Consider the following 23,489-nt stretch of genomic DNA (forward strand, 5'->3'; position numbering starts at 1 on the left):
TCCGGAGATCGCGTTGCAGTGGCCTGAGGGGCCTGGGCCGCAAGGTCGACGCCTGTGGCTGCAGTGGCCGAGGCCAAAGGACCTGCCGCAGCTCGGTCGCCGGGGAGGGAGGGCCCCGCCGCAGTCGCCTTCTGGCCGGTGCCCGGTGAGGACGGGTCCCAGCGGGTCGGGGAGGGTTCCAGTTCCCATGACGTGGACACGACTCTGCCGGCGGTCCCAACGGTTGCTGATGCTGGGAGAAGGGGGGTTCCCATGCTCTGGGTTCTGGCGCTGAGGCCGCCCCCTTGTCCTTCACCCGGGATTCACCACCTCACCCCTCCTTACCCCACCCACCCCACTGTGGGACTGATCCCTGACATCCCAAATGAGGGAGCCCCACATTCGCCTGTTTTACCCGGCGGTGTCCACTCCACCACATACTGCCTCCACCCTGGCACCCATCTTTGCAGCTCTGGAGGTACCAGTGACCTTGCACTTTTTGCTGTTCTTACATACGTCCTTCCACTTCTGACTATGTGGATTGTCCTCTGTGGCTTTCAAACTTTTTTTTTTTCAACTTACACTGAGAAATATATTTTACATGCAAATCCTGTGCTTGTAGATGCAGAATAATGAAAGATAACTTTAAATAATAGTGAGACATTACCATAACTTCACATTCTGTTCTAGTCTAGCCTAGACTAGCCTATTCTATTCTGTTCTTTCCATTTCAAAAGACTATTGCTAAACCATGGAATTGATTTCAGGACCCAGTCGGTGTGACCATAGTTCAAAACGCTTGCTTCAGCCATCAGTTTTTCGCTTCCTTTACTCCTTGCCTTTGGTGGATGCTGAGCTTCAACAATCAGAGACATGTAACCTTCAAAAGGGTATATTTTTATTATTTTGACATTTCTGTGTTTCAGGCCCAAGACCGTTTCCAGGACTTGATTTGAATTTTCTGGTTTGATTTGGTCAGATTTCTCTTGTTCCTTGTCCAAAATCCCATAGTCAGACTGGAGGAAGAGAAAGTCTGTAAGACTGGAGCTAGATTGTGGAGGTGTGTGTGTAGCTTTTATAACAGAGACAGAGATGGTTTTTATTGGAGAGAGATGATTAAAGTTGAACTTTAGGAAGATTAACCTGTCAGCACTGAGCTGCGTAGGGACAATTGGAAGGACCGACTTAGAGGGGAAGACCATGAAGGACATGGGGGGATTGTTCCATGTGCAGTGGAAGGCGTGGAAGATGGCTGGATCTGGAGTAAAAAGAATGAGATTTGAGGACACATTAGGCCTGGTAAGGGAGGAGTAAAAATAGCTAAGATTCTGATGGGGAACTGGGGATTTAGGATGGGCAGTACCCTTGGCTGTAATCTCTCTTTCTATAGTGCATCTCAGGGGACATTAACAATGTTGGTCATCAGGATTTTGGGGATGCTTCTGGCATCTAGCAGGTAGAGGCCATGGATGATGCTAAACATCCTTCATTGCACAGGACATCCCCCACAACAAAGAATTATCTGGTGCAAAGTGCCAGTGGTGCTGAGTTTGCGAAGCCCTGCTGTAGAATAGTAGTTCTGAATCTTGATCACTGCCACCGTCAAGCTCTCCCAAGAATAATGCCTGTATACACACTCAGAGCCTGGTGCGTATATAGAAGGATTCACAGGCTGGTCAGTGTGCATCTTTAGCCCACATAGCTCATTAATGGGGGAGGATAGCGGATCATCCAGGAGCTTTTTTAATTTCTTTTTTTATTTATTGATTTTAGGGAGGAAGGGAGAGAGAAAAAAAATCAATTAGTTGTTCCACTTATTTACGTACTCGTTGGTTGATTCTTTAAAAAAAAAGATTTTATTTATTTATTTATTTTTAGAGGAGGGAAGGGAGGGGGAGAGAGAGAGAAACATCAATGTGTGGTTGCATCTCATGCGCCCCCCTGCTGGGGACCTGGCCTGCAACCCAGGCATATGACCTACACTGGGAATCGAACTGGCAAACCCTTTGGATCGCAGGCTGGTGCTCAATCCGCTGAGCCACACCAGCCACGGCCATTTGTTGATTCTTGCATGTGCCCTCACCTGGGATTGAACCCAACCTTGGTGTTGCTCAGCAAGGGAGGATGCTCTAACCAACTGAACTACCCCGCCAGGGCTCATCTGGGAGCTTTTTCAAACATTAGGACCTCTCCTCCCCTGCATTCTTTAGGACCCCGGTTGGGTCATAGAGAAGGAACTCCTTGTTTTTGTGTAGTGATTTACAGTTTGTAGAAGAATTTCACATGTATCTCAATTGTCACTTTTCCTGTTTCAATGGTGAAACCAGCCCAGAGAAGTGATGGGATTTGCCCCAGGTCTCCCACCTAGCAAGCCAAAGCTAAGGACCTAGGGGTTGGCACCTGATGGTGGTGGTTGTCCCTTTCTTTGTGAAGGAAATTTTGTTGATCCACCATCAGTTGCTGAGCCAGGCTCTGCCTTCCAAGATCTTACTGATTAGGGCTTGGACTCAGGGATGTCTCCTGGGTGTTAGGCTTACACTGAGTCCTTTGTAACCACCAGAAGACAGCATTATCAGAGCAGACTGTTTGAATACTGCTCTTGGATTGCTCTGTACTTCAGTTTTGGGGGAGGGGAAGAGAGTATAAAAGAGTGAGCAACCAAAACTGTGAAGCTCTTGAACTTTCCTTTTACATCTGGCTGACTTAAAAACACTCCAGGTACTCAAGAAATCTGTATTGAGTCAAAATTAAATGTTACAAAATAAACACATTAGGACCCAAGAATTTACCTCAAAACAATGACCATCCAAAATAAAATATTTAAATCCACCTAGAATAAATATACATATGTATAACAAATAACAGTTTCATATGATAATACTCACTTTTATTACATGCAGTAGAGATTGGTATAGCTGAAGCAATTTTTTAAATTGTGACTGGAACCCAAAGATGGTAGAACAATGACCAGGACGATTTGAAAAGCAGAGCCTTAGACCAAAACGAAATAAAACTCATCATTTCATACAGATATAAAATGAACATGTGTGAAAGCTTTTACTCAATTCATGAACCAAGAAACCAGTAAGATCTTACAATCAGTTTGCGAGAGAGCCCAAGGAAGATTTTAGAAGACTAGATCAAGAATATTGAAATGAATATGCAGATGGAAGCAAAATTGTCTTCTTCCCCAGTCAGAAGAATCATTTACGTGTCTATATTTATTTACACGGGGAGAGAGAATTTATTGTCTATAGACTAAATTATTTTGCATTGTTATCAGTTCTTAGTTCTCATTATTCTCTATAATGTACAGAGTTGTAAAAATAGCTCAAAGGTGCGGAAAGGCTAGATTCATAAAACTTGGAAGGGTATGTTTTAGAAAATGCATAGTTTTCCATTGAAGAACATATTTTCCCTACAGTTTCATAATCTTAATGAAAGATATTTTTTGTCATGAAATAAGGCTTGTCTCATTAGTTTTGGCCTGATTATTTGCCTAGGTGCAGCAAGTGTGTTAATTCACCATGTAGGCTTTCTTGAGTTTGCTTTGCTGGAAGTCTTCATAAGGAATATAATGAATTTTCAAAAGTCTGGTGTTTGCTCTCCTGAGGTATAGAAGAGATGCCCAGTAAACTCCACCAGATTTTACCTGCAGTGCCTATAAACGTCTCAAGTTCCTCTCTGCTTGCGGTCCCCACAACACCCCAAAGTATCTGAAAACTTGTTAAATTGTTAAAGGATCATTTTTAAAAAGATGAAATCATGACACTCCCACTGATAAAAAATAAAGAGATGTTAATGATTTTATTTAACACATTAATGAGGGAACCTGTACAGTGTGACAGATTTAAATGATATAATATATGTAAAACATCTCATGTAGTACCTGGCACAAAGAAAACCTCAGATCCTTCTTAAGTTGGTCACTTAGCTGTGGCCCACCGGTTTCTCAAGGGCATTTATTTCAGTGTGTCTCAAAGCACAGTTCATGGTCCACTAGTACTAAAGCCTCATGGGGTACTTGTTAAAAATCCAGATTCTTGAATCACTCTCCAGAATTTTAGATGTGAAATTCCACCTACATTTTTATCATGTGCCCTGGGTAATTCTTATGGAGACCAGAATTGCACATACAAATGATTAAAATAAAAGCTTCATGAAAACTATACTTAGCTTCATTACATGGATGCCCTCTTTATATTCTATTTCATATTTTTAAAAGAATTTTATTAATAGTTTTTGCAAGTTAGATTTTTTTTTTAGATTTTATTTATTTTTAGAGAGAGGGGAAGGGAGGGAGAAAAAGAGGGAGAGAAATATCCATGGGTCACAACCAACTGGGACCCAGCCTGCAACCCAGGCCTGTGCCCTGAATGGGTATCAAACCAATGACCTTTTGGTTTGCAGGCCAGTACTCAATCCACTGAGCCACACCAGCCAGGGCAAAGAACAGTAGAATTTAATTGATGAGGTTATTTGGAAGATAATGTGAAATAATGCATTGCAAGTCCTTAGTTTAGTGCAGCACATAGCTGCTGTTTGGTAAATATTAAATGTTGTCACAGTCCTTTAGACTCTTGAAGGATATCTGTCAGAATCCCACTGGGAAAACAGAAACTACTGTAAGATTTCAACTGGGAATTTCATTGCTCTTCCTGGTGGTAGAAAAGCTCAGAAGCCCAACGAGAATGGTGAGCACCCCAGAGATTTAAGAGTGGCTAGGAGCTGCACCGCAGCCAGGCCGGGGATCCAGGGTTCCCTGCAAAGCTGCAGCGGACCGCACTGGTGCGGCCATGCCAGGCAGGTAACTGGAGACACCCTCCTTGCTCTTCCCTCCCGTCTCCCACAGTAACTCCCATGAGGCAGATCAGCTGGAAGCCACTATGATAAACCACAAAATAGTTGGTCTGTAGGGATGTGTCAATGCAGCTGACAATTTACTCTGAAGATATGGCTGCAGCTCTATGCATGTTTCCTCTATAACTGGCATTTCTCACTTCAATCCTCTCTCTTTCTGTCCCTTCCACTCAGGAAGTCTCTGAGTCACTTACTTTCTCTGCCAAGTGTCATTGTGTCTATAAGTTTGAAACTTGGGTTTTCAAAACCCTTTTATTTTTAGTTAATTTTAGGCTTTTTAAAAATTGCAAAAATAGTACAAAGAATTCCCCTATACCCATCACCCAGTATTCCTGAATGTCAACATCTTACCTAACAATGTACAGTGATCAAATCCAGGAAATCAACATCAGCATAATACTATGAACCTAAACTATTGACCTTACTCAGATTTCACCCACTTCTCATCTTTTCTGCTCTGGGATCCCACGTTGCATTTAGTTGTCATGTCTCCTCAGTCCCCTGCTGTCTGTGACAGGTACTCAGCCTTTTCTTGTCCTCAATGACCTTGACAGTTTTTAAGTGTCCTGGTCAGTTGTTTTGTAGACTGTCCCTCCATGTGGCTTGTTTGACTAGAATAGGGGTGCATGTTTTGAGCAGAAATATCATGGAGATGCTGTTGTGTCCTCAGTGCCTTTTTTCAAAGAGGTCATTGAGTTAATTTGCCTTTTTACTGGTGAAATTGACCTTGCTCACTTAAGGGGGTGTCTGTGGGATTCCTTCACTGTCAAGTTACTATCTTTCCCTATATAGTTAGTATGTTGTGGGAAATATCTTTGAGGCTATGCAAATACCACAGCAAAGATTTTAATATGCTTGATTTTTATTCATTTCTCTGTTCTGTTGTTTATACTATTTATTTTCTTGTATGACATCGTGTCACATAGGAATGTTCCCTGCTTTTTCTATGAGTTCAGAGTTAAAGAAAAAAAATTACCAAGCAAGAAGATACAGCTTATCTTTAAAGCATTTAATATTTCCCACTGTAAAAAGAGCTTATGCACATTGTAAACAATTTTGAAAAAAACAAAAAAAAAGTATAAGGAAAAAATAAATCACCTTACTACTTTTAACATTTTGAGATATTTCTTCCTAATTATTTAAGGGTTTTTTTGTCATGAGTACATAAAATAAAAGTAGTCAGTAAATAAAAGATATGACCAGAATCAAGAAGAGAGAGAAGAAAAGTGGATGGATAATGTTAGTGTCTGAGTGATAGTGTGGCCTTTTGTTTTTTTTAAACTTAGTTTAGAAAAAATAGTCTTTGTTGAATTTGTTAATGGATTCTGCTTCTTAACTAATAAGTTTTGTAAATACAAACATTTTCAGAATTCTCGAATTATTTTTGTGACACGTTCAAACTCCCAAATTCTTGTTTTGGAAACATTGTGCTGTGCATTTAATTTTTTACCAGGGATGTAGTAGGTTCATTTTTTTAAGGAGCGACATCACCATCTTGTGGCCTTCCAGAGTATTGCTGCCGAGGACTTAGATTGGTGTTCTCATAACCGTTATGGGCCTCTGTTAGTTAGATAATGCCCTGAGACTCCATCTGGTCCCCAGGTGGCAGCTTACCACTTTAACATGCAGTAAAATAGCAAACAGCATGTTGAACACAATGTGTGTGCAACAGAAAATAAAGAGTTATTAAAGGTACAAATACAAGAATATAAACAGCTGTGCATTGGAGTGGCAGGATTTTGGGTGATTTACTAATATTTTGTCCTTAACACTTAAAAAATGTTTTCTTTATAGTTCTTACGATATATTATTAACACCTTACAAAATATCTCAATACATAATTCATACTACCCCTCTCCTTTGACGAGGAAATCGAGCCCAGGAGCGAGAAGCCTGTCTATGGTATAGAACACTGGTTTCTATCCAAGTGACCCTATGGACCTCAGTCATACCTATAAGGATTTTTTCAATAGCATTATTGAGATATGATTTATATACCATACAATTTCCCCATCTAAAGTGTATGTTTCAACGTTTTTATTGTATTCACAGAGTTATACAACCATCACCACAATTAATTTTACATTTTCATTATCCCCAAAAGAACCCCCACAGCCCTTGGCCTCACTCCCTAATCTCCCCCACCCCCACAGTGCTATGCAACCTCTAATCTGCTTTCTGTCTCTGTGAATTTGCCTTTTCTGGACATTTCATATGAATGAATTACACAATATGTGGCCTTTTGTGTCTGTTTTTTTTTCACTGAGCATCCTATTTTCGAGGCTCATCCACATTGTAACATGTGTCAGAACTTCATTCCTATCTTCCTGAATAAATGCCATTGTAGAGCTAGACCACATACAGGCACGAGCAAGTGTTTCAGAGGGAAAGCGTCGTTTATGGACCGATTCTGGATGGTGGCCAAAGAGGAGAGTGGTGTCTGCAGATGACCAGGGTGAGAAGGACGGGGTGTGGGCTATTCTTGCATAATTAAACCATTAAGGGAAGAAGGGGTTTTGTTAGGTTTTGTTTCAGTAAACAAGAGACCTGAAAACCTCGGTGGCCCAAATGCAGAGAACCAGTGGAGGCAGAGACTTTTGGTGACCAGAGAGAACAGGACATGAATGGTAGAGACAGGGCTCCCCTGGGGGGAAGGGAGATGTGCCCAAGGGAAATGGATGAAGACATTTTATTTTCCAAATCAGGATAAAATATGTATGCCTTCTTTATCCAGAAAGTGAGGAGTTGTAAGCGCTTATGAAGATATCTATCCCAAATGGATAAATTGTGAAACAGATGAAATTGTAAAATTCTGAATCATGGAGGGATACCTTTTGCTAATCAGATGTTAGGTAAGTGGGGCATTATTCATATAGTTTGTTACAGGTTGTTTTTGCATGTGTGGTAAAATATACACAAAAATTTGCAACTTAAATAATTTTTAAGCATACAGTTCAGTGTTAAGTATATTCACAGTGTTGTACAACCATCGTCACCATTCACCTTGTCATCAGCCTAAACATTACTCTGTATCCATTACACAACAACTGCGCATGCCCCTCCCCAGCCCATCAACCACCATTTGACCTTCTGTCTCTATGAATTTGATCACTCCAGCTACATCGTATAAGTGGAACCATACAGTATTTATCCTTTTGTGACTAGTTGTTTCATGTTACAGGTTTTTCTTGTTTAATTTTATTATTGTTATTACTTTAGAGAGAGGGGAAGGGAAAGAGAAAGAGGGAGAGAAACATAGATGTGAGAGAGGAACATCTCGTATGTGCCCCAACAGGGGACCGAACCTGCAACCTAGGCATGTGCCCTGAACAGGAATCCAACTGGTGACCTTTCACTTTGAGGGGCGGTGTTCCAACTCACTGAGCCACACCAGTCAGGCCTCATGTTACGTACTTTTTAATACATAATTCTCATTTGCTATCCTTTATACTTAATATGTTTATTTAAGTATATTACTTAATATACTAAATATTTTTCCTTAATATACTTAATATTTTAACGGCCCTTTAAGTGCAATCATCGGAGGGATTTAATATCTGTGTAGCATGGCACCTGGATTTCAAAAGCACTTTGATGTTGGATATTGCAGAACCATTAGTGTTATTTCATTCATCAAAAAGCCAGAACCCACAAGGTTTGGTCACTTGCCAAGAACGGCTGTGTAATGAATGTAAATGATCCCCCTGATCTTAGTGGCTTAAGTAACAGTAGTTTATTATTGATCAGGGTTTCATGGGGTGGCTGGACTTTCTCAGGCCTTCTTGTGGCTACATCCAGCTGGAGGGTCTGCTGGGCTGCACAGTGCACGATGGTCTTCATTCCTTGCAGTGCTCCTGTCCCCTGCATGTGGCCTCTCATGCGGCTTCCTTCCCTGTCAGTCTCGGGACCATGTCCCAACAGGGCAAGACTCCAAAGCCCCACAGTGTATTTCTGTTGTGCTCATCAAGTCTCAACAGCAAGGGACCAATCTGGGCAGGAGGCCAGGCCAGATTGAAGACCATAGTGTGAAGGGGCCTGCATCCTTTACAGGAGACTTTGGGGTCATTACACAATCTACACTTTAAGGCCCTTCAGTGGTTGAGAATAGGACCTGTCAATCAAATCCAAATTCTAGCCCATTGAGGTACCCAGAACTTCCCAGAGGGTGGTCAGCCATAGTTCAACGTCCCGTTATACTGGAACATTTTCCAGTACATGGGTCGTGACTTTAAACAGCAGTTTTAGTTGGGAGGCTTGCAGTGTCTCCTGACTCGGTTGTGCACAGTTTCACGGGAATTTTGGGTTTTTGCCATGCTGACCCGTGTTGGTCATGGTTGGTCCTGCCAACCCCAGCTGAGCTGGAGAAGGCTGGGCGTCAGCATCTGATGTCTGAGGCCCAGGGGGTTGGTTTGTGTTGGGGGTGTGGTGGCGGGGGTTGGGGGACAGTCCCTGCAGCCTCCACTCCTGTCAGCTGAGTGGCGGGACCGACTGCCTGGTAGTGTAGGAACAGTGCATGCTGGCTGAGCAGTGACCACAGCTTTTGGGTGGCCCGAGTGGTCTGAAAGGCCTCTGTGGAAGGGAAGGCCGGCTTCTCTATGCTTTTTCTTCCTGTTGGTGGAAGTCACGGGGAAGAAAGGAGCACGGGCAACTCGTGGGGGCGCGGGGAAGGCACAGCATAGGGGACCCACCATTTTCTTTTGTCCAGGGACCTCGGAGAGCCTGGAAGCCAGCGAGGCAGATTTGCTAGTGGAGGGACATGTGCTGGAGGCCAATCAACGTGAGAAGCCAGGTGGCCTGTATTTGGGGCCTCAACTGTAACCCTTTCCTGCCAGAGGGACCCTGCCTTGGAGGTGCAGGAGGTGTCTGCTGCTGCCAGCATTGTCCCCGGGGTCCCCGCCCGCCTCCTCCGGTTGCGGTGGAAAGGGCAGGGCCGAGAAAGACAGTGCGAGAACCAGGGATTAGCTAGTCCAGGAGCTGGACTGGGGTGAGGGGGGCATGGCACAGGAGGTCAGGCGGGGACTCCCAACCAGAGGTCTCAGTACCTGGAATATGTATTTCCCTGGCTCTCCCCCTTCAGGACTGGGCTTTGCTGCTGCCTGAGGCTGGAGGAGCATGTAGGGCAGGGACTGCTGGGGATGCTGTGGGATATGCAGAAACCCTGGGGCCCAGCGCTTGGGCTAACCAGGCCTTGGGGAGCTAAATGTGGGCACCAGCCTGGGGAACTGCTAAGTAGGAATGGGGAACCAGGAGGAATTGGAACTGCAGAACTTGGGATGGAGGTGACAGGTCACAGTGAAGAAACTGAAATATGAGGGGAAGCAGCTGTCTTGTTTCTGGGCTTTTAGTGAGAGATGGGAAAGACCTCACAATTCACCCACTGCCCATCCCCCAAGAAGACAAGAAGACAGAAAGTCCATTCCACACTGATGCCTTGGGCCAAGTCTCCATTACACCTTGGCCCCCGTACATCATTCTTTCTGCTTCTCCAGGCCAGGGAGCCCTCAGTGACCACAGATTCTCTGGACAACTCCATACCCTGTCCCCGCCTATCCCAGCCAGCACCAGCTCAGGCACGAGGTTGCTGCCTTCATGGAGCCCCGGCACCTCCCGAGCTCTGGGTGGCCCCAGGCCTCCTGCCTGGGCCGGGGACGGGATCTAGTTGTGAGTCCAGAGAGTCCTACCCTCCCAGGGCCAGGAGCTCTGGTCTGCAGAGTGTCAGGGTGAAAAGAGGCTGGGAATTCTGGAAGGGCCAATGACCTGAGCTCACGTCCCCAGGGCTTGTCTCGGATGCTTGGTGCTCAGGAACACCAGTGACGTAGCCTGGACAAGGTACGCCGGGTGTCGTGTGAAGCTGGGCTCCGGATCTTCCCCAGCTGGACTCCCAGCTCTGCTGCTTCATGGCTGATAGTGGCCCTGGCACGGCTCAGTGTCCTCATCTGTAAACGGGGTCAGTAAGAATGGTAAACGTTTACCACACGGGGGCTGAAAGGTTAAATGGAAAAACCTGTGAAACACTTCGCCCCGTGTTTCACACGGGCCTCGATTTGCGGGCCTCGATTTGTAGGAACTCGGTTATCAGCATCTCAGTCCCCCAGCAGCCCCCTCCCCGCGCCAAGAGCCCTGTGTTTGGCACATTTCACATGGCGGGGGGGGGAGTGAGGTTTGGATGGGGGAGGCGACACACTCACTGCTGCCCAGAGAGGAACTGGCCGAGCAGAAGCAGGGGCCCAGGCTTCTCCGTTCAGGTCCCTGCCCACCCTGGTGCCCCATCTGCCCGATCGGCACCCCAGCTCCGCTCCCCTGAGCCCCAGGCTTCACTAATGGGGGGCTGTATCCTCTCTTAGGACAGAGCCCCTGGACTGCCGGTTCCCTTGCCAGGGAGGAGGAGTAGAAATCCACCCACGGGGGCCTCAGCGCGGCCTGGGGGACAGGCTGTCGGTCCCAGAATGCCCCTGCCTGAGCCCAGCGAGCAGGAGAGTGAGAGTGTGAAGGCCGGTCAGGAGCTGTCCCCTGAGTCCCCTGAGACTGGCACAGATGTTGTCCCCACAGCCCCTGTGAAATCCAAAGAGTTCTCCAATCTGGTTCTGCTAATGGCCTCCACTGAGAACGGGGATGGGGTGGGCTCTCTGCCCAAGGAAGTACACTGCGTCATGTCACTGGAGATGTCTGGCCCCAACACCCTGGCCAGGACCCTCCAGATCCTGCCAGGAGAGGAGCAGGGAGGGCCAGCCCAGCCAAGCCCCCAGGCCCTTGAGCAGAAATACAGCAAGGCAGACACAGGTGAGTTCCGGGCCTGCCACCCCTGGCCCTGCATGCTCAGACTTGGGCCCTCGTGAATACCCGCCCTCTTTCCAGTGCAGTGACTTTGGATGTCCCATCCCCGCTCTGAGCCGAGCCTCCTTGTCTCTAATTACAAACCTATCCCAGGCTGGTGTGACAATCCTCATCCCTGTCCACTTCTTTCTCTCATCCCTCTGGTCCATGTCCCTGGCCTCCTGTTTGCTCCATATCCGCTAACCCAGCCCTCTCCTTGGTCTCGGCAGCCCCCAAGCCCCTGGAGTTCCTGAGGACCCCATTTGGGGGCCGCCTCCTGGTGCTCGAGTCCTTCCTGTACAAGCAGGAGAAGGCTGTGGGGGACAAGGTGTACTGGAAGTGCCGAGAGCACACTGAGCTGGGCTGCCGGGGCCGGGCCATCACCCGTGGCCCTCGGGCCACAGTCATGCGGGGCCACTGCCACTCCCCCGACGAGAAGGGCCTGGAGGCACGGCGCCAGAGGCAGAAGCTGCCCAGCCCAGCCCTGCCGGAAGGCTTGGGGAGTCCTGAGGTCCCCCGAGGCCAGGTGGAGGAGCCACTCAAAGGAGCGGGCCCATGGCTGTGCCCTGAGGAGCCAGAGCCTGCGCCTGGGCTGGTGCCAAGCAAGCCTGCCCCACAGGAGGATGAAGGGCTGCGAGCCCTGTCGGTTCTGAGCTTGCCCTTCAAGAAACGCCGGACACTGGGGACCGGTGAGTGCGTTTCGGCTGCACGTTCCCCAAACAGGGATCAAGCCCACATCCCAGGCATGTGCCCTAACCAGGAATCAGGCCAGCAACTTTTTGGTTATAGGACGATGCTCCAGCCAACTGAGCTACATTGTCCAGGGCCCTTCTAGAATTTTCTGATACAGCAGAGTCTGGTATGGGGCTCAGAAACGTGAGTTTTAATATCTCCATGTAATTCTACCAACCCATGGAGTTTGGGAAGGTTGGCCTGGTGGGAGAATTTTGAACTTTGGGTCCCAGGTTCAAGTTCCAGCCCAACCTCATAGAGCTGGGTAGCCTTAGAACATTTGCTGAATTTCTGCAATTTTGGGAGCTTTGCCCTAAGAAGGGTGATAGCCTAAATGTCAGGGAGGTTAGATGTTTGACATGTGGGAACTGCTCAGCACTGGCCCAGCATGTGGTAGCACTGAGTAAGATGTAGACAGAATTTTTGTGCAGCTTTTATGACCCGTAACTGGGAGGTGGGCTTTGTCCCAAAGGCTGGGTGCCTCCTGACCTGGAAAGGATTCGAGGACTCAAGGATTAACAGATTAAAGGCAGCTGCTGTGCTGGGTACCTGGGGCAGGATGAGGGAGAAGGACTTGTTTTACATTGTGTATCTTGGTACCACCTGTATTGTATGACACATGAGAGTATTACTCAAAAATTAGATAGCGTTTTCAAACAAACTGAAGAAAGGATAGGCTGGGGTGACTGAGCATATAAGGTGTGGTCCTTTCAGGTGTATGATCTTGGACGTGGCCTCTCTGACCACCAGAGGGAAACTGCAAACACCACTTGGGTTGCTGGATGGGGGAGGGGGAGTCAGTGGGGCGCATTTGGACCAAGCACACCTGGCCGCACATTCCGCTTGCCCCACTGCCCAGCCTCCTCCCCTTCTGCCAGTGTGACTGCCAGTTCCTCCTCCAGGAGAGCGCCCGTCCTTGGAGTTCCTGAGGACCTGTTATGGGGGTAGCTTCCTGGTGCACAAGTCATTCCTATACAAGCGAGAGAAAGCTGTGGGAGATAAGGTGTACTGGACGTGCCGAGACCACACTCTGCATGGCTGCCGTAGCCGGGCCATCACCCAGGGCCAGCGAGTGACCATGATGCGTGGCCACTGCCACCCACCTGACATGGAGGGCCTACAGGCCCGGCGGCAGCAGGAGAAGGCCATGAAGACGCTGCAGGCCAGACCAGGTGGCCCCGGGGGCCAAGTGGACAAGCTGCTCCAAGGTGTGGATAGCCTGCTCTACCGCAGGGGGCCCGGCGCCACGACTGTCACCAGGCCCCGTCCCAGAAAGCACACGAAGCCCCAGGCCCTGCAGGGATCCCCTGCCGACGACCAGGACAAGAGCCTGGGTGAGTCCTCCTTACCCACTGGCCAGAGATGGGCCCCCCTCAAGTCTTACTACCTGAGGGCCTGGGAGGTGGAATGGGGTGGCATCAAGCCTGGCCCAGTCTTTACTGACCACCTTCCCCATTTTTCCTAAGGAGGCCCCGAGTTCTTGAGGACCCCTCTGGGGGGCAGCTTCCTGGTGCACGAGTCCTTCCTCTACAGGCGGGAAAAGGCTGCCGGCGAGAAGGTGTACTGGACGTGCCGAGACCAGGCGCGCATGGGCTGCCGCAGCCGGGCCATCACCCAGGGCCAGCGGGTGACTGTGATGCGAGGCCACTGCCACCCACCTGACCTGGTGGGTCTGGAGGCCCTGAGGCAGCGGGAGAAACGCCCTGGTGCGGCCCAGCGGGGAATTTCAGGTAAGACGGATGGGCGGCAGGCCTGGGAAAAGGCAGAAGGCCCAGGCAGCCTTTCCTGCTTGACCCTCCCTGTCCCCTAGCAAGCACCCTCCTGTTCCTTGCTAAGAGCACCCTGGAAGAAGTTACAGCCCTCTCCTTGCTCTTCCCTTTCCTCACCTCCACTCCTCGACAATCACCTCACTACATTCCCCGACTGGGCTCGACCAGACTCAGGGTGACTCAGGGTAGTCCTGCTTACCCAGGTGGTTGTCCTCACCGTCCTGCTCAGACCAGCCGAGCTACCCTGAAATCTCTACAGCATCTGATCACCCCAGGCTCCCTTTTCTCTTCTTTCTCCTTTTTTTTTCCCCCTTAAGAATTTATAGGATGTATAAAGGAAGCTAATTGCACATGGCCAGTTCCTCATTTTTACAGAGTGGATAATACTTTTTTACAGAGTGAGTGGATGATACAGTGCCTAGAAACAGCATATCCTACAGACCTAGTGGTTAAAGAGCGGAAGGTGATATTTTCATGTAATTAATCAACTACTTCTTCCTCCAGCTTTTCTCCATCAATATCTATCATCAGCCCTAAGGAGCCATTGATGAGAGTCACAGCCCCTCTCTTTTCATCTTTGTCTACCTGGTCAGCCCCACAGGGCTTGGTGTTTGGACTCTCACGGTCACAATAATGTAAATGTTCCTGTCCTCATCTTGCTAAGAAGAGCAACTTTGGCCCAGTTCTTTATTCATGTCCGAGAGACATCTGCCTCTCCATCAGGGGTTGCCAGTTATATAATTTTCTGAGTCAACTGAGCCACCTTTGGAGTCTTTTTGGCCCTAAAGTTCTCTGAAGCTCACGATCTCTGATTGTATTTTTTTCTTTCTTTTTAAGATTGTATTTATTTATTTTTAGAAAGATGGAAAGGGAGGGAAAAAGAGAGGGAGAGAAACATCAATGTGTGGTTGCCTCTCACAAGCCCCCTACTGGAGACCTTGCCCCCAACCCAGGTGTGTGCCCTGACTGGGAATCGAACTAGGAACCCTTTGGTTCACAGGCTGGCACTCAATCTACTGTGCCACACCAGCCAGGGCTGATTGTATTTCTTTCTGACTCTCTTTTTATTCCATTTCCTTGTAACTTCTGTGTACATGGAAACAAAGCTACACTGCACATGGCAGCCCTGCCCCATTCTCACCCCCATTTCCCGCCCCAAATAACCACTCTGAGCTCTTTCTCTTGTTTCTTAGCGTATCTGCTGCCCTATTTCTTGAAATGTGCTTCTACCACTATGACTGCTTTTTAAACCTCTTGTTAGCTTCCGATGAAAGAAAGTATTGGTTTAAAAAAGAGAAAATAAGGATTCAGCTGTTACCTGCTGCCGCCATCCTTTCAATGCAGTTACTGCCGTTTTTGTTTTTGCTTTATTATATAAACCTGTTCGTGCTTAGCTGGGAATGCACTGCTATTGTTTCCTCCTCACACAGCTCTCCGTTTTCTAGGCAGTTCAGCAGCCACTTTATTTGTCGGCCTAGTGTTCTGCCGTGCCCATCACTTCTCTTCTTCATACATGACTTCCCTCCCTCATCCAGCGGCAGGCAGCTCCCGTTTTTTTGCTCCAGTCGGACTGGGGTCCTGCCTCACCATCTCCCTCGGGCCCCCTAGCTGGACCCTCATCTCTAGGTCTCTCTTACTCTTGCTTGGTTTACCCCCTTGACATTTGAAGTCCCTCCCCTGGTCACTACCCTTGCAAGAGTTCCTGGGGGCCATACTGTTCAGGCCGTGCATGTTTTAGGTGTCTTGATGGAGAGCATGGCTGTCTGAGGAACTCCAGATTATATAAATCCTTCTGTGGTTGTATGGTCTCTGTTCTTCAATGACCCAGTTTTCTGAGAACTGATCCTGTGCAAGTAGTAATGGGTTTTGGTTTGAAGTTTTAGGGTTGTGCCTCCATCTCTGGGCTGATCAGTATCCACAGCAAGAACTTCCCACAGTGGTCTTTGACTGGCTGTGGGCATTCTGGGAGTTGGGCAGGGAAAATAAGTGAGAAGTGTCACGCTCCAGCTGCACACTTCCACTTCCTCCTTCCCCACTCTGAAGACTCTTTCTTCCCCAGGCTCAGACACCCTTATATCATTGCTTTTCATATAACTCACACCCAGGCCCCCTGTGTAGCACTGCCCTAGGCCCCACCTTCTGAGAGACCTCAGACCTCCCAGACCTGCCCACTGGACTCCACTGTTCTCAGTGGCTTCCCCTCCAGGCTGGCTTGCCAAGTCTGTAACCACACGGCCTTGCCCCCGCCCCCCAACACCCCAGCCTTTCCCATTCTGTCAGCATCTCTGCTCTGCTGCTCTCTCTCCTCCCCTCTCCAGATTTCTGGCCTGGTGCTCTGTGCCTTCGTTCCTCAGCAGACGTTTTCACTGGGTGTGGTGCCAGAAGAACAAAAATATGCCCTGAGGTCCACTAGCTCCATTCCACACCCAGATACCCTCACCCAACCCCCACCTTCTCCAGGGTGTTCTCACACACACACCGCCCCCCGCCCCCCATGGCTTCTGCTGTTCCCTGCTGTGGCGAGACAGGTTTTCCAGTTTGTCTCCAGCTCTTCTATGTGTTCCCTCGATGCAGGGAAGGGAGTCCTTTGGGCAGAAGGGCTCAGCCATCTCCCTCTCAGTGCATTCAAGACATGGCTCACACTGTTTCTTACCTCCTCCTGCTGCCCTCAGGTCAAATCCCCACCCAGCCTGGCTCCTTGGAGAGTCGACTCTTCTATAGCCCATCTCGCAGCTGCATTGGAGGCAGAAGGCACCGCACACAATGCTCATATCACTGCTGATTACTTGTTCCCCAGAGGAGCTGTCCACTTATTCCTCCAGCTCGGCAGGGACCACACGGCCCGGTGTGCATCCCATTGCAGGCACCTGGGATAAGCGAGTGGATGTAGCAAAAATACCCCCTTCCTGTAGCACATAAGATGAGGGGACAGCCCTCTGCCTTCCGGGTCCTCTACCTCACCAGTCTCCCATCTCCCCTCCCTGCCAGGCTCTGTAAAGGAGCCCCCAGGAACTGAGGCTAAGCTGGATTTGATGCTTGTAGTGGGTGGGTGGCTGTGTCCTGGGCTCTAGGGCCTTCTTGCTGTGAGGAGGTGGGTGCAAAAGGGATAGGGCTTGTGGAAGTCACTCGAGGAGCCAAGCTTCTCTGGCTCTGAGAGTAGGGCGGCCACCACTTCATTGCTCTGCTCCAAGGCCTGGGCTCTGGGCTTTCCCTCCCATAACTGCTTCCCCTGTTTCTCCCCAGGAGGCCCTGAGTTCCTGAGGACCCCTCTGGGGGGCAGCTTCCTGGTGCACGAGTCCTTCCTCTACAGGCGGGAAAAGGCTGCCGGCGAGAAGGTGTACTGGACGTGCCGAGACCAGGCGCGCATGGGCTGCCGCAGCCGGGCCATCACCCAGGGCCAGCGGGTGATGGTAATGCGCAGGCACTGCCACCCGCCGGACCTGGGGGGCCTGGAGGCCCTGAGGCAGCGCGAGCAGTTCCCCAGCCCAGCCCAGAGGGAAGGTTCAGGTGTGGGTAGGCGCTGGGCTCTGGTCCTTCCTGCTGGCCTGGCTACCCCTGGGGCCAGTTCCAAAACACAGGCTGAAGGCTGCCTGCTAGGACCTTCCATACGTGGCCCATGTCCAGTGGGGTCCAGCCAGGCTCGTCAGTATGCCCGTGTGGGCTGAGAGTTTCCTGAGGGCAGAGGCTGCATCTGGGCTCCTCACTCACGGTGCTGGTCCCAGGCCAGGACGGGCTGTCAGTGGGAGAAACCCACTCAGGCCATTGGAGAAAAAGGGGGAGGGCCAGGGTGGCATTACTGGCAGGTACAGGAAGTGCTTGGCACCCATTTATGAGGCAATGAGCCTGGACCTTGGGGGCCCTTTGTCTCCGCTCTCTGGGTCTCTCTTAGGTCTGTTTTCCTCTGTCTCTTCTCTCCCTTCCCCTGCCACTCTCCCTACAGTTGTGTCTGGCCACCCCAACCCCAACATTGCATGACCTTTCAGTTAAGGTTCTTAAAAGTCTCATGAGAGAGAGAGTTGATTGGTTGCCAACTGGCCAAGGGGAAGGTGGACAGGGAGCTGGGAGGCCCCTGGTACACATGGTTCAGACCAGCCATGGGCCTCTCAGAATGTTCCAGCTCAGCCCCTGACCTGGGGTGCCTGCCAGGAAGTGTAGAGTCACAGCCAAGTCAGGAGAGGCTGGCAGGAAACTCAGGGTTTGGATGGCTGCAGAGCCAACCTCCCCAGGCAGCTCTAGAGCCCTTAGAGACAGTCAGTCTCCACTTGAGGTTGTCAGGGCAAGGGGCCCTGGGCTGATGACCTGAGCTTCAGTCCCCAGGGCCCTGAGGCACAGACAGGGGTAGTGACCAGAGTGAATCCTACTGGGGTGGGGGTGAGGGTGACAGTTTTCCTGTTGGAGGAGGCTGGTGGGAAAAAGGCAACAGGCTCCAGCTCTAGCACCTAGGCTCCTTCCCCTGCTTGCAAGGCCTGACCCAGACACTCCACTCACAGCATTGTGTTCCTTCCAGGAATCCTCCAGCCTCTGGAGTTCCTGAGGACTTCCCTCGGGGGGAGGTTCCTGGTACACGAGTCCTTCCTCTACAGGAAGGAGAAGGCCGCTGGCGAGAAGGTGTATTGGATGTGCCGGGACCAGGCCCGGCTGGGCTGCCGCAGCCGGGCCATCACCCAGGGCCAGCAGGTGACTGTGATGCGCGGCCACTGCCACCTGCCTGACCTGGTGGGCCTGGAGGCCCTGAGGCAGCGGGAGCAGCTTCCCAATGCAGCCCAGCAGGAGGACCCAGGTACAGACAGGGATGTGGGGCAAAGGAGGGGTACAAGAGCCTGTGGGATCTAGGTCTCCATCAGCCCAAGGTTCAGATACCCCAGGGGATAGGCACTATCTGGGGACCTTTGTGCCCTGGCCTTTCTGTCTTTCTAGAACCTTCTGTCTGTCCTCTCAACTGGCTTCTCCTGAACCTGAAAACACACCTAAATCTGTCACATCCTTAAAAACAAACTACCATTTTCTCTATCTTTTATTCTAAGAGGTCTTAACTTTTTAATGATTGTAGTCTCTTTTAAAAATCTAATAAAAAAATATAGACCACCCAGAACAATTGTACTAATGTGTGTGCCCATGCACATGCAAACACTCATGTAAATTTTGCAAATAATTAACTGTGTTGAACTGGAAAGGTTTCTCTTCACGTAAACAGAATATAAAACCAGTCTTTAGAAAGCAGTGTGTGTCTTATATGAATGCATGTAAATATTAAGAGCCCTATCTTATAAAATACAGAAATGAATCCAAGTTGTATAAAACAACCAAAAGAAACTTGATTTCTGCTTAAAACATAAAAGATGATTTCCAAGAGAAAGCCACTGTTTGGTTTAAATAGGAAGTAGGAGGTGCAGAGGGCCTTTGACATGGTAAAGGGCAGATAATCTTCGATATCTGGTTGATTCCCGATATTTTTGATGACAACGGCAGCAGACTGACTCTTGAGATCTCCTATAACTTACTTTACCAGGCACAGGTAGTTTGGGGCTTTCAATGACTCCCTAAATCAGCATGATTCGACCTGGTTTTCTTTATCCTTAGGCCTTGAGGTCTTCATTATAAGGTATGTGTCATTAGCTCTAGCCACTTCAACAAGAATTATTAATCCAGGTTTTCCATTTTTTTTCTTCAGAAAAGATAAAACTCCTGCCTACAGTTCAACTGTGCTTCAAGACTTGTTCTCCTGAAAGCCAGCAGATTAATGGGTAATCATATTAGTTATCTAATGCTGTGTCACAGATTATCACAAAATTTAATGACTTAAAATGACAAATATTTACTGGCTCACACAGTTTCTGTAGGTTAAGATTTCAGGAGTGGTCGGGCTGGGTGCTTCTGAATCAGAGTCTCTCATAAAGTTAAAGAAAAGATGTCAGCCGGGGCTGGAGTCCTCTTAAGGCTTGAGTGGGGCTAGAGGAACTAGTTCCAAAATGGTCCATTCACTTACATGACTGTGGGCTGGAAGACTCAGTGTCTTACCATACAGACCCTTCCATAAGGCTGCTTGAGTGTCCTTAAACATGACAGTTATCTTTCCCCAAAATGAGTGAAACAGCAGAGCAAGAAAAAAACTGCCAAAAATAGCAGAGTCCATATTCTTCTCAAGCACATTCTCTAGAAAATGATAGGACATTCTCTAGAATAGACCATATCTGAGCCATAAAACAAGACTCCATAAACTTAAGAGGACTGAAATCATATGAAGTATTTTATCTGACCACCATGGAATAAAGCCAGAAATCAGTAACGGAAAGAAATTTGGAAAACTCACAAATATGTGAAAATTAAACAACACACTTCTAAATAATCAATGACTCTAAGAAATCACAAGGATAATTAAAAAACACTTCAAAATGAACAAAATGGAGACACAGCATACCAAACTTCTGGGATGCAGCCAACCAGTGCTTAGAGGGAAATTTATAACTGTAAATACTTATATTAAAAAGATCTCAAACCTATGACTTAAACTTACATGTTAAGACACTAGAAAAAGAACAAAGTAAAATAAAGTAGAAGGAAGGAAATCATAAAGGTAAAGATAGAAATTAATGAAATGAAGAAGAGAAAATTAACAAAACCAAAAGTTGTTTCTTTGAAAGGATAAAAAAATTGACAGACATTTAGTTAAATTGACCCAAGTATATATATAATAAGAAGGAGAAAAATATCAGTGTGTGGTTGCCTCTCACATGCCCCCTACTGGGAATCTGGCCTGGAACCCAGGCATGTGCCCTGACTGGGAATCGAACTGGCAACTCTTTGGTTTGCAGGCCAGCACTCAATCCACTGAGTCACACCAGCCAGGGCATATATATTTTTTAAATATAGAGAAAACTCAAATTGTTAAAGTCATGAATGAAAGATGGGACATCACCACCTACCTCATAGGAAAGAAAAATGATGATAAGGGAATACTATGAACAATGGCATGCCAACAAATTAGATAACTTAGATGAAATGAAAAAAATTTCTAGAAAGACAAGCTCAAGGAGAAATAGAGCCCTGACTGGTGTGGCTCACTTTGGTGTTGTCCTGAAAAAGCAAAAGGTTGCCAGTTTGATTCCCAGTCAGGGCACATTCCTGGGTTGTGGGTTCAGTCCCCGGTCTAGGCACATACAAGAGACCACCAATTAATGTTTCCCTCCCTCTTTTTCTCCCTCCTTTCCCCACTTTCTAGAAAAAAAAAAAAATAATAAATAAATAAATAAATAAATTTTTAAAAATAAGAAGAAATAGAAAATCTTGTTATAGACCTATAACAAGAGTTGCATTAGTAGTTTTAAATTTTCCCACAAAGAAAAGCCCAGACCCAGATGAATAACTTCATTGGTGACCTCTAAAAACATTTTGAATAATGAACAGCAATTCTTCACAAACTCTTCCGGAAAATAGAAGAGGAGAGAGAGGACTTTGGGGGTTGTGAAAATGTTCTAAAAGTAATTGTTGTGATGGATGCACAACCCCATGAATATACTAAAACCATCAAATTCTATGCTTTAAGTGGGTGAACTATATGGTATGTGAATTATATCTCAATAAAGCTATTTAGAAAAATAAAAGGAAAAAAGCCATGATGGCTTTATGACCACTGTCACACCACTTAACTCTTGCTTTACTCTGGTCATTAGAAACCAGTCATGACACCCAAGGGAGAGGAATTACACTCTTCCACTTGGAGTCAAAAATATCAAGGAATTAGCAAACATTTTCTAAACCTATCACAGTAACAGAGAATTTTGTTTTCTGACAAAGAAACTTAAAAAGGCTTGGCAACTTCCAAAGCAGTACATGGAACTTTGTAGACATGTTGGTGTTTCCTCCCAGGACATTCTAGTAAAAGTCAAGAATTCCCAAGTTTTATGGCAATGGAGCAATCTCATGTTTGAAAGGAATTGATATGATGTTGTATATATGTGTGTATAAAAATGTTCTAGCTGATGGTTTTCTCTAGGGAAAACTTATTGCAGGAATCCTTAACTTTCTCTTTTACCTATTTCTGCTATTTTTGTATTTTTATGATGAATATGTGTTTCTTTGTAATCAGAAAAGTCAAAGCTATAAAACCCAACAGTGATTCTCAGTGAGGCCATCTCCTCTCCAACTCAGAGGAACCTCATGTGTCGCCAGCTTCAAGGATGCTCCACGTCTACGTGGGACCCCAGCATTTCCCACCCACTTAGCTTCTGCTGGACAAAAGCTCTTTTTCACTCTTTGAAAGCATCAACAGCCTTCACACTTCCTCAAGAGGCCTTCCAAGAGGAATGCTCTGATGTTTCCTTTGCACAGGGAAAGAAAAGTGCCAGGAGCCGGCAGCTGGCAGGTGTGCATGATGTGGGGAAGGCCTGAGCTCTGCAAGGTCTGAAGAAGCATCTTTTGACAAAGTCACTCTTCCCTGTCTGCCACCCCAAGCCACAAATACCCATCTGTTTTCAGAGCACGAGACTTTGCCAAGGACTTCCGAGTTGGGTGTGGCCCTGCTTGGGCCAAGGAACATTTGGGGAACTTCTGCTTTTTGGAGCTGAGCTGAGCTGCCCTACCTAGCTCCAGCCACTCAGGTGTTTTCTAGACAGGGGCCAGGTGGCCCTTTGTGCCCCCTGGCCGCCTGCTGCTGGGGTGCAGTGATCACTTACAGTAATAGAGCAGGCCAAACAAGAGGCCCCATTGCACACACTGCCCAACTTTCTTTCCCTCACTGTTTTCCAGCTTAAACCCAGTGTCCATGATCCCCACAGCAGGTGTTCCTGGCAGTGGGAGCCAGCCTGGATGTCTGCAGAAAGCCAGCATGGACCACATTTTACCTAGCTGAGGCCAGAAGTGTCCCGGGTAGCCCACGTTTGTCTCACGCAGGAGGAGAGGCAGACGTGGATGGCAGCGGAGGTGCAGTTCTTTCTCCAGCCTGGTAATGCAGCAGAGAGCTACCCTAGCAGGTCCAGGGACACAGGCTGATGTCCCCCTGGCAACTCCAGAGGCTGCTGCTTGCTAACAAGCCTTGTCTTCAACAGTGAGGCTACTTTCCCTCATTCTATAATTGCAGAGGGAGCACACCCAGCAGGCTCTTTCTCTCCTGGCAAGCTGGCCATGGAGCTTGCCTACCCGCTATAGGACAGTGACATCTTGGGTGCCCCTCACTGTCCCTCTGCTTGTTCCTTTCCCTCAATAAACCTTATTTTATATCTCACTATGTAGACCTAGTGTGTGTGTCCACATCCCCTTTGCAACAACAGCTGGCCATCACAAAGCCACACACTCCAGATGTCTCAGTGGCACATGGTGGGAAAATGGAACTTGGCTTAG

The 23,489-nt window shown here is 48.0% G+C and overlaps 1 protein-coding gene across 3 annotated transcripts; it reads left to right on the forward strand.

The window, feature by feature from the left end:
- Positions 1-23,345, forward strand: FLYWCH1 (FLYWCH-type zinc finger 1). Of its 3 annotated transcripts, XM_054589464.1 has the most exons (13): positions 1-145; positions 7,363-7,466; positions 7,574-7,691; positions 9,545-9,689; positions 10,615-10,786; positions 11,184-11,619; positions 11,883-12,341; positions 13,287-13,718; positions 13,851-14,114; positions 17,397-17,660; positions 18,661-18,933; positions 19,825-19,897; positions 22,240-23,345. In XM_054589464.1, the coding sequence occupies exons 6-13, from the start codon at positions 11,286-11,288 to the stop codon at positions 22,277-22,279; spliced, it is 2,139 nt and encodes a 712-aa protein (XP_054445439.1). In that variant the 5' UTR covers positions 1-145; positions 7,363-7,466; positions 7,574-7,691; positions 9,545-9,689; positions 10,615-10,786; positions 11,184-11,285; the 3' UTR covers positions 22,280-23,345. The 3 variants fall into 3 exon arrangements, with proteins under 3 accessions (XP_054445439.1, XP_054445442.1, XP_054445440.1); XM_054589465.1 differs by lacking the exons at positions 1-145; positions 9,545-9,689 and having other exon boundaries at positions 6,613-7,466; XM_054589467.1 differs by lacking the exons at positions 7,363-7,466; positions 7,574-7,691; positions 9,545-9,689.
- The last annotated feature ends 144 nt before the right edge of the window (positions 23,346-23,489 follow it).

The sequence above is a fragment of the Pteronotus mesoamericanus genome, unplaced genomic scaffold, assembly GCF_021234165.1.
Source record: "Pteronotus mesoamericanus isolate MK-2021 breed Mesoamerican mustached bat unplaced genomic scaffold, CSHL_Meso_final scaffold_167, whole genome shotgun sequence".
Taxonomy (NCBI): Eukaryota; Metazoa; Chordata; class Mammalia; order Chiroptera; family Mormoopidae; genus Pteronotus; species Pteronotus mesoamericanus.